The 11016-nt window shown below is 42.4% G+C and overlaps 1 protein-coding gene across 1 annotated transcript; it reads right to left on the bottom strand.

The window, feature by feature from the left end:
- Positions 1 to 7699: 7699 nt before the first annotated feature.
- On the bottom strand, positions 7700 to 10956 carry FAD5 (fatty acid desaturase 5). The gene is made up of 5 exons (XM_077363948.1): positions 10291 to 10956; positions 9532 to 9672; positions 9298 to 9438; positions 8165 to 8271; positions 7700 to 8033 (listed from the first exon to the last, which is right to left on the bottom strand). Exons 1-5 carry the CDS (start codon positions 10768 to 10770, stop codon positions 7820 to 7822), a joined length of 1083 nt encoding a protein of 360 aa, XP_077220063.1. The 5' UTR covers positions 10771 to 10956; the 3' UTR covers positions 7700 to 7819.
- Between the last annotated feature and the right edge of the window lie 60 nt (positions 10957 to 11016).

Below are 11016 nucleotides of genomic sequence, written 5' to 3'. Positions count from 1 at the left end.
GAGAGATTTTAAGGATTTCTAAGGGTAATATACTAATATAATGAGGGACAATGCCCAATGGATTATGGGTAAAAGAAAACATAAAAAGCTATGTCAAGGACAAAACTATACTAATGGAAATTATGAAAATTTTGGGAGAATCTTGTAGATATGTTTTGATCCAAGGGGTTTCTAGTAGTTTTCCCAAAAGAAAAAAACACTTAAAAAAATACAAGAAAAAAATGGCATTCATGCAGGGCGGGGCGGGGCCAACTCCATCCCCTTCTCCTCCCCTTCCCCGCACCGGGGAATTTTTTAAATCCCCTTCCCCTTACCCACTCAAATCGGGGAATCCCCTCCCCAAGCGGGGCGGGGCGGGCGCGATCCCCGCTTTTCCGGGTGAAATTGCTAGCCCTAATTTCCACTCCTGTTTCAAAAAATTATACTTCCAATTCCTGTTTCTTTTCCACCTCTTGTTTTGTCTATAGTCAGAGAGAAAGAGGACTGACAGTCTTTTTCCACCACATGTTAAGTCATTTCTTTCGTTAGAGAAAGAGAGAAAAATCTCAATAGTTTGTGACTTAAAAACAATTTTTAAAAAAAATCAGCTTTTTACGAGCACCCACGGGTCCACCCGGCTCGGACTAGTTTTGATGGGCCAGGTGGACCCACGGGTCAAAATTAAACGAGTCACTTCTATTGGACCCGGACCCAGAAATTATGGGTGGGCCGGGTTGACTCGTGCGTCTGGGTCACTTTTTGCCAGGTCTAGGAAAGGGGGTCACCCTGCCTTAAACACCCAGAACTACCGAAAACACCTTTAGGGGAACCATTAACAAGTATATAAAAAGATGCAAAGGACATGCAAGATGTCATCCACGTTCTACACCTAGCGCTAAAACTCACCCATTCAAAGATATAGTTTAATACCTTACAATCGACATGATCATAAGCCTTCTCCAGATTAGGGATGGCAACGGGGCGGGTCGGGGCCGGATGTTGGGGTCCCCTACTCCTTCCCCTCTGCGGGGAATTTTCCCCCTCCCCTTCCCCTCCCCACTGCGGGGATGGTGGGGAGTCCCCATCCCCTCCCCTTCCCCACCCCCGCATCCTTCGGGGACAATCACTTTACTTTGTTAAATGTTAGGTTTAAAACTAAAGATTTGCTAGGGACAATCACTTCAGGCATGTTGCGGTTTGGCTGTTGCATGTGAGAGTAGCCACTCAAGGTGGCAACTGGGCCGTGCCGGCCCAAGGCACGCCGGGCACGATTGCTACAGTGGGCCGTGCCAGGCTGAAGGTTTAGGCACGCGGCACAAAAGGTGGCACGGCACGCCCGACACGATAAAAAATAGTGTAAAAAGGGCTTTATGTGGCTGTTTTCTCGTGCTGGCACGGCATGGCACAACACGGGCCGCGGGCCGTGCCGTGCCTAACCTCCGGCACATTCGTGCCGTGCCTGGCCCGCGGGCCGTGTGGGCTGCAAAATTTTGTGCCGTGCAGGCACGGCACGGCCTGTTTGCCTCCTTGAGTAGCCACACAACCCACACAGGCCAAGATTTTGTCTTATTCATTTTATTAACCTGGGGACAAAGGTGGTTGCTCTCAGATTCATTTAATTGATCACTAGTCCCTAGCAGATCCCTAATTCCCAATCCCACTTGCCAAGTACTGTACGTGCCACACCATAGGAAGATCCAAACCGTCCATTTGATGGGCACACCATACTACCATAGGCATAAGATGATCCAAACCTTCCACTTGATGGGCACATTGTAGGATGATCCAAACTGTCCATTTGATGGGCCACAACGTAAATAGGTTGTGGCCCAAAAATCATTTCCATAGGATAATCCTAACCCTCTGATCTATAGAGGAATTGCATATTATGGTACCTTCTGTAATGTTCCCTTTTAGAAACATTGATCTAGTGTTTGTGGATCGAATAGATGGGCCGTATGGGACAGATTTTTGTGTGATTGAACATCCTTCATGGGGCCGGATCATGCGGAGGTGGCCTACTTATGAGGCAAATGGAGTGGGAGTCACTCTATAGGGCATGGCACCAAGGGCCATATAGCATTCAAAGAGGATAGGCTACCTCCGCATGATCCGGCCCCATGAATGATGTTCAATCACACAAAAATCTGTCCCATACGGCCCATCCATTCGATCCACAAACACTAGATCAATGTTTCTAAAAGGGAACATTACAAATCTCCCCTTCCCAAATTGCTTGCCCCCAAGCAATTGGAAGAGAAATGATACTACCATGTAATTGTGTCGTCCGCGATCAAATGGGAATCTTGGTGGTACATCGGGCTCAAGCTCTTGATGTCCTCCATGAAAAGGGAGGAAATACTGATGGCAGCTTCGTCGATCAGTGTTGGGGTTCCGAGGGTCCCACGTCGGTTCCTCGAGATAGGGGACAATTATCGATTGAGCTTCTCTAGGTGGCATGCCCGTAGGCGCTCCTTCCAATGTGAGGGTCAACAAGAGTAGGGTGTCCAAAGCAATACTCCTATCATGGAGCACAGACCGAATTGGTAAGCCATGCACATTTATTGTGCCCTCTACATAAGGAGGAACACCAATACGATGCACCTGAAGAGTTGGTGAGACATCCCTACTATCACTGTCATCATTAACAGAGTCTTCACCCTCGACCTTGGACTCAATGCCAATGATCTCGATATGCATTGGCATATGTTGTACTGACGAAGGCGGCATTGGTGTAGGCGTGCAAGCAAAGAGGTCACTTGCATCACTCTCGACTGATGTTGTATTATCCTTCTGGGTTATTGGCGGGTATCGATGAAGGGATGGTATCCCTATGCCAAGTGATGTGGAAATGGAACTCCCTAAATCAGGAGGCTCAATTGCTGCCTTGAAATTTTCACCCTCTATAGATCGGAGGATTGCAATCATCCTATGGAAAAGATTTTTGGGCCGCAATCTATTTACGTTGTGGCCCATCAAATGGACGGTTTGGATGATCTATGGTGTGGTCTGTAAAGTACTTTTAAATTGTAGCCTATCAAATGGACGGTTTGGATCATCCTATGGCGTAGCCCATACATTACTTTTTGAAAAATAATGGACTATATGAGCGCACACCATATAAAATCTCATCACTCATTAGAGAGATGTTGCCTTTATTTGGGGGAGGGAGATTTTCAAAGAATTTATTGTTGCTTTACAGTGATGGTTCGATGGAGAGATTTTAGGGATTTCTAAGGGTAATATACTAATATAATGAGGGACAATGCTCAATTGATTATGGGTAAAAGAAAACATAAAAAGCTATTTCAGGGACAAAACTGTACTAATGGAGATTATGAAATTTTGGGGGAATCTTGTAGATATGTTTCGATCAAGGGGTTTCTAGTAGTTTTCCCAAAAAAAAAAACACTTAAAAAAATACAAGAAAAAAATGGCATTAATGCGGGGCGGGGCCAACTCCATCCCCTTCTCCTCCCCTTCCCCGCACCGGGAAATTTTTTAAATCTCCTTCCCCTTCCGCTTCCCCACTCAAATCGGGGAATCCCCTCCCCAAGCGGGGCGGAGCGGATCCCCGCTTTCCCGGGTGAAATTGCCAGCCCTACTCTAGATCCACTCTGGAAATTAAACCATATCTGCCATCTCTTTTCAAAGTATCGAGGATCTCGTTAGCAATGAGAATTCCGCTCAATATTTGCCATTCGTTCACAAAATTTCCCTAAAATTAGAGATTATGTCACCCATAACCGCCCTTAATCTTTGAGCTAATACTTTAGCCAATAATTTGTACAGGCTGTGCAAAAGGCTTATTGGCCTAAAGTCTTTGAGTTCAACAGCACCTTCTTTCTTAGGGATGAGGCTCATAAAGGTGGTATTGGCCTCTTTGTTTATAATTGTTAAAGATTTTTCAAAATCAAGTGTTTTTGGTCAAAACAATTTTTGGAAAATATTTTCTTTAAGTGTGTTTTGGAAAAAGAAAAACTTTTCTTTGGAAATAGTTGCTTTTTGCAAGAGAAAGAGAATAGTGTAATGTAGTTGAAAAGATAGTCCCAAATCGGATGAGAGAAAAGAAAGAGAAGGGCTTATAAAGCACTACACTTTTCTATTACTTGTTTGATTGCACATTGGGTTGGACCCGCGGGACGGTGCAACGCACCGTTCGCGCACGCGCACGCGCACACGCACGCGCGGCGTGGGCAATGGGCTATAGGGCGCATAGTGGCGCTTTATTGGCGCTTTTTTAGGCGCACTTTGCACTTCGCACACTGAAAAGACACCAGAGGCTCTATAAAAGTTGCAGAACCCAACCATTTCAAACAACAATCGAATTTACCCATTTCTGGATAAATTCTTAAGACTTCTAGTGCATTATACTCTCTTTCTTGCTCCCACCAAAATTCGTTTTACTAAACTATTTTCTTATTGTTTATCTAATTACTGTTATACTGCAGTAACAGAAATTAGACTGATTCTCTCAGGCTTGTAAGATTCTAAGGGCATTTCGGATTTGACTCCGCTTGTGCATAGCGTCGTCAAATTAGTAGGACATTCCTACTGGCTTCATTGTATCTTGGAGGCAGTTCGCGGATCCCCTTTGCACACTTCTAGTGGGGGCGAAATCTGTCTTAAGGAAAGCGATTTCGCGCCTTGAAGCAAACTGGTTACTGCTTTTTCTTTCCAACAGATACAGAATTATTTCTCTAACAATAATTCCCCTCTCATGATAGTCATTCATAAAGGCCAATACATCACCCTTAATAGTCTCCCAATACGGGTGATAAAATGCCATAGGGAACCCGTCGGGTCCGAGGCCTAATATTTTTCATGGTATACAAAGCCAATTCAACTTCTTCCAACGAGAAAGTTTCTCTCAAGCCACTCCTTTCTCTCAAGGGAGATCTTTTTGAAGTTCAGCCCCTCAAGGTTAGGTCGCCAATCATGTTGTCTCGAATATAGGTTGGAGAAAAAGTTGATCATAAGATTCTTGATGCATTCCTTATCCTATACCAACTTCTCTTCCACCATTAAGCAATTGATTGCATTTATCCTTCTCCGAGTGTTTGCCGTTTTGTGAAAGAACGTTGTGTTCTTATCAACTTCTTTTACCCAGGTTGCTCTAGATTTTTGCCGCTGGCTAATTTCCTCTCTCCTAATAATCTCTTCGTATTCCACTTTCAATTCCATTATTTTTTGTTGCTCCTCCTCCAAATGAATATTTTCTTCTTTGTTCTCCAAGTGGCCAAGTACCCCCATTATTTCCACTTTGCTGTGATCCTTTATTGCTTTACCCCGCTTCACCCAGTCCTTGATTTTCAATTTTAGTGCTTTCAGTTTTCTACACTAAACAAAACTTTTCCATCCATCTTCTTGATCAGCATTCCACCATTCCTTGATCTTTATATCAAATTCTGGAGATTCGCATAGTGCCATATTCATTTAAAGGGTTGTGAACCTCCCGAATATTCAGTTTATCCCAATAGAACTGGATTATGGTCGGATAGTGGTTTACGTAGGCACGCTGACAAATCCGTGGGAAATACTCATCCCACTCCCTGAACATCAGTATCCGATCCAATCTGCATAGGACAAAGCTGTCCTGATTATTAAACCAAGTGTATCTGGCACCCCCTGAGGTGGATCGATTAACTTACAATCTTGAATGGGATTAAAGAGATTATGGTAGTGATTCTACTAGTACAGTTTTTCTCATGAAGGAAACAAATTATATTGAAATCTCCACCAAGAATCTATGGACCCTGCCAACCCTCTCTGATGCCTTTCAATTCGGTCCATAACGTATGCCGCTCACGAGCTCTCACCGGTCCATACACAACCGTCAATAACCACCAACAATTGAGAACTCGAGACATGAACTGGATAGATACAGTATGTTCCCGGACAGAATACTCCTTCATAGTGAAGAGCTTCTCCTTCCAAAGCATGATAATAGCTCAGGCGGTGCCCCTAGCATCTTTTGTGATCCATTGCCTATTAGATCTTCCCCAGACATCATTGATTGTAACCTCTGAGCCACCCATCATCTTTAATTCAATCATTCCACACCTATGATTTATGTGTAAATTATGTTTCCGAAATTACAGAACAAGCCGATGGTTGATTTTCATATTAGCACATAAATCTCTAGCAATGAACCTAGGAGTGCAACTCAGGCTCGTTTGGATTGGATTGAGGCCAACCCGATATAGCACTACCTCAACCCTACCCGACCCAGCCTTGGGTGGCGGGTGGTCAAGCATAAGCCAATCCGCTCTTAACCTTAATCCGACCTGTGTAATGCATTTTTCCAAATCGGGTGGGGTTGAGTCGAGTTGGGCTCAGGTAAGCCTAGGGCAAATACCGGAAAATACTAAAAATAAATCATACCCCTAAGATTTTGAAAATCACGATAAAATTAGAGGATGAACAAGGCCTACCCAATTCGAAATTAAATCTGGTTACTTTTTCCCAACCCTATCCCGACCCAACCACCGGAGGAAACGCCAACCCAATATGAACCAAAATCAGTTTGAACCCGTCGGGTGAAGCCCAACCTAAGTTTCGTGACCCGGTTTCACCAGGTGGAAAAGAAATAGTTTCGAAACATTCAAATCCCTATTAAGTAGGATAAGTACTTTGACCATATTCAGGGCAGGTTCCTAGGTTATTTTTTAAAAGAAAAAAGAGGGAGATCTACATACATAAATACTAGAAGGTTTCTGCCTATCGTTTGGGTCACGAAACACACAATCGATTCGCTTAGGGCACTGTCAGGAAAACTTTTCTGATAGAATTTTTTTTTCCTGGGATTTTTTTCTTTCCTCGAGTCAAACAAAAAAAGGAAAATGATATGGATATGAATTATTTAGAGGGATATCATCATTAATTGAAACACCCTCTAAATAAAACTTGAATAGTGCTGGTTAAAACAGAGGCTTAGTTGTCAGCAAAGTCTTGTCCATGAGAGACGTTAGCATGGCTGCAAAAGTTAGGGGTGCAAGTTGGGTTGGGCTCAACCTGAACCAGATGGGTTCAACCCGATTTTTGCTTGGGTTGGGTTGGGTTAGGGTTGGGAAAAGCCAACCCGATTTATTTTGGGGTTGGGGTTGGGTTGAAGCCTTGTCAACCCAAACCCGGCCTTCGTCCTCTAATCTTATCATGATTTTCTTAGGTTATGGTTTTTTATTGTATTTTTTCTGTTTGGCCCAAAGTGAACCCGAACCCGAACCCGACCCGATTTGGAAAAAAACATGTTATATGAGTTGGGTTAGGGTTGGCCATCCTCGACCCGAGCTCGGATAGGGTCAGGTTAAGGTTGATGAAATGCTATCTCGGGTTGGGCTAGGGCTGGCTACAACCTTATCCAACCCGACCCGAGTTGCACCCCTAGCATAAGTGCGCTGCTTGATGGTCATACAACTGAGAACACAGTGACCAGTTGGTGACTTAATTAGTGGGGCTTTTTTTTTTGTAGGTAAGTTAATTGGGATGGAACCTCCTACCTCTAGGTTGAAGAACAAAGCCTCGACCATTGAGCTAGAGGCTCAATCCCAAAGTGTTACTTTCGTAATGTTGAGACTTGAGAGTGGGATTTGAACTCGCCCTTTCCGACCCATAAGCTAATATGGCACCTTAGACCAACTCGACCATCTTAACACAACTTCTAAGTAGCAAAGTTTAGGCTACTTTACCCTATATCTTACTTTGAATGTGGCAAACTGCATGACATGTAAAGAACAATTTGATTGCAAAATCAGGTAACAAAGTATTCACTCGAAAACGAGCAAAGGTTCTCTCAACGATACAATGCCTAATGAAGGCGTCGCCGAGCTGTTAAGCTATCTTATGCCGGAGTAGTTCCAATGCTGAGAGACATCCTTTGTTTCTGACTATGCGAAGGTACCTTCACATCTGTTGCCAATCCAATAGCTTGGAGTAGCCAAACCACATACCAAGTCAAGTCGAACTCCCACCACTCTAGCCCGTGGCGGGCTGAGTATTCGAAAGCATGGTGGTTGTTGTGCCACCCCTCTCCAAATGCAAGAAATGCCACCCACCTGAACATACAAAATTTTTGCCCGAGGGGACAGAAACTTTCCTTAATTAGTTTGAAAAAAAAGAGGTACAATAAAATCATGCACGTGATCTAAGTACATCTAAAAAACTAGTATATTACCAAATACCATACCAGTTGTTCCTCGATAAATCTCCGGTGTTCCACGACTGGCGTCCCCAGACATGACAAGCCGAATTCACAAGCCAAGTAATGTGGTACACCCATACAATTCTTACACCCTGCATGAAAATTTACATATATTTTCATTCATCAAACACTTACAAGAGAGTTTATGTCTTAGGCCCTATTTGGATTGCAAGAAAAATATTTCTGGTAACTTTTTTCTTCAGCTTTGTTTCTTTCGATGTAAAATGGGTGTAAAACAAATTTTACACTATTTTAATTGGAAATTTGGTTGTAAAACTTGTTTTATGCCCAGTTTATGTTGAAAGAAAGCAGAGCCTGAGGATTTTTTTTCTTTTTAGGAAAATAATATGGTGATGGCTTATTTAAAGATATGCCAGTATGTATTTTTGTTTTCCTTAATTTGAATCATCTCATAAAATATCTAATTGCTAGGGGATGAATAAAGGCAATCCACCATCATCAACATTAGGATATGAAACTATAAGATGAACTTATCTAAGGCACATAGGCAGATTAGGAAATGCGAGTCACATTTTTATCTGGTGGTCCCAACTATCAAACTCAACAATCCCAACCATCCAACCAGAGGACTTCAGTGAGGACCTTCACTCAATTTATTTTCCATATTATCCACATTTCATGGCCAATTTGTGTGTTGAGGGATTTTGGGCTATGGCATTTGCACAGTGGGTCCCACTTGGACGAAGATATGCGGGTGGTTGGACCTAAGTCCCGTCAATGTGGTACTTCAGATGTACCACCTTTGATATTTGATCCAACAGCAGCCTCTTAAAAAGTGATATGCCGTTGGATCAAATATCAAGGGTCGTACCGCTTTGACGGAACTTCACGGTCAGACCATATAAAAACTCATCATATATAATTGAAAATGATATTAACACTGCACCATTTTAAATAGATGCGCGAAAGCATCTTATCGTGTAGTATTTAAAGGGCTGTCAGATATTACATTTCTCACTCTTTCAAGCTCTTTAAATACTAAACGAGAACATACTTGTTGTATCAGTAACCATAGTTAGAAACGGCAGATTGCTATTATCATTTCCCGTAATAAATTAATAATTGCTGTATCAGTAGCCATAGTTAGAAATCTGTACCATGCCCCAAACAATGAATGGAAAACCTCCGGCTGCATATAACAGAACCGCCAAGGCAAGGGGGTGAGCTATATAAGTTCTTCGTATAAACCTATAGAAAGGCTGTTTTTCCAAGTCCCCAACATTGCTAGCTTCACCACACTACAAAATTACAATCCATTCTAGTTCAGAAACTGCAGATGGAAAGAAAGATAAAGACAGAGACAGAGCATCAATGAATCGATCCTAGCATACCTTCTGAACGACTGATTCAACATCGAAAAACCAGCTTATGTGACTGTACCAAAATCCTTCAAGAGGGCTGTGTGGATCTCTTTCCGAATCACAATATTGATGGTGAAATCTGTGGGTACTCACCCAATCCAACGGATTCCCCTGTATGCGTACAAGAATATGTGATTTCAGAGAATCACAAAAAGGGTATTTGTGGAACAACCAATTACTCCAAAAGCCCTTAAGCTTTTGGAACAACCAATCATGGTTTGAAATTTCAGCTGAAATCCCAAAGTTTTGGCCGAAATTCGGAAAAGACAGGCGAAATGTCAGTTTTCTGGGCGGAAAATTCCAGTAATTTCGGCTGAAATTTTGTAATGGAATAAAAAATTAATATTTTGTTTGCAATTTCACCCAAATTTCCAAAATTTAGACTGAAATTTTGTACGTTTTGGTAATTTCGGATTTCAGTTTCGGAGTTGACCGAAATCCGAAATTTTGGTAAGAAATTTCAGATTTCATGCAGCCGATTACTCCAAAAGCCTCCAAAAGCCTCCAAAAGCTTTGGAGTAATTGGTAATCCCACAGTATTTATTTAGAAGAAAATGATACATGTAGACGAACCCAATTAAGGCTAGGATTAGACTTAGTCATTTTGAGCCGGGTAGATTTCTTTCACCTTTTTCGTGAAATTTTTCTAAAGGATTCATTTAGTCGGCTCTATTAGTTTGGGACAAAGGCCTTGTCCAGTTGAGTTGAGATTCTGTAATTTTCACTAACCTGGAGCGCTTGAACCCCGCAGTAAGCAAAGGAATACTCGAGCCATTTGGGGAGCTTGAAACTCCTGTGAGAGAGATTTCTATGAAAAGAGAGAGTGATTCCAAAGAGACCAGTCACAAAGTATAGCACAAAAGCCACACAAACCGCAGTCCAATTGAATGCAAAAGGAGCCCAGACACACAGAGCATGCATTATAAGTACAACAGAACCCGTGGCAATATCCTGATTTTTCCATTTCCTACCCAAATAAACCCTTCTCCTCCTCTTTACCACCACATCTGACAAAAGAATCCTCTTATAATCTCCTACAAATTCCTCATTATGAAAAGCAGCAACGAGAACACTAGTTCTGGAAACTCTCTTTTCCCTCTTTTGGGTTGTCTTTTCTTTGTGCTGAATACATACATTGAAGGGGTTTTTAGAATGATAGAGTTTTCTAAGGGTGGGTACTGCTGGTAGTGCTGCTGTTACCAGAGACATGGTGTCTTTGTGGGGTTGCAATGAAAGTGATTTTTTCTACAGTGATTAGGTTTTCATGGCTGATGATGGATTTTATGATGCTACCCTTTGAAAACCTATTTCTCTAGAAAGACAACAACAAAGGGATACAGAGCTATGAACGTCTATTTTCAAATGGTACTGTCACTGGATAAGGCAGAGAGCCAACGGCAATTGGATCCTGATATTTTTTCTTGGGTGTGGGAATATCAAAATAAGTCAAGTTGG

The sequence above is a fragment of the Tasmannia lanceolata genome, unplaced genomic scaffold (genome assembly GCF_043159265.1).
Source record: "Tasmannia lanceolata isolate RefF3 unplaced genomic scaffold, GAP_Taslan_0.1 ptg000003l, whole genome shotgun sequence".
Classification (NCBI taxonomy): domain Eukaryota; kingdom Viridiplantae; phylum Streptophyta; class Magnoliopsida; order Canellales; family Winteraceae; genus Tasmannia; species Tasmannia lanceolata.
The sequence above is the reverse complement of the archived record's forward strand: the minus strand, read 5'-3'. Positions and strand labels throughout refer to the sequence as shown.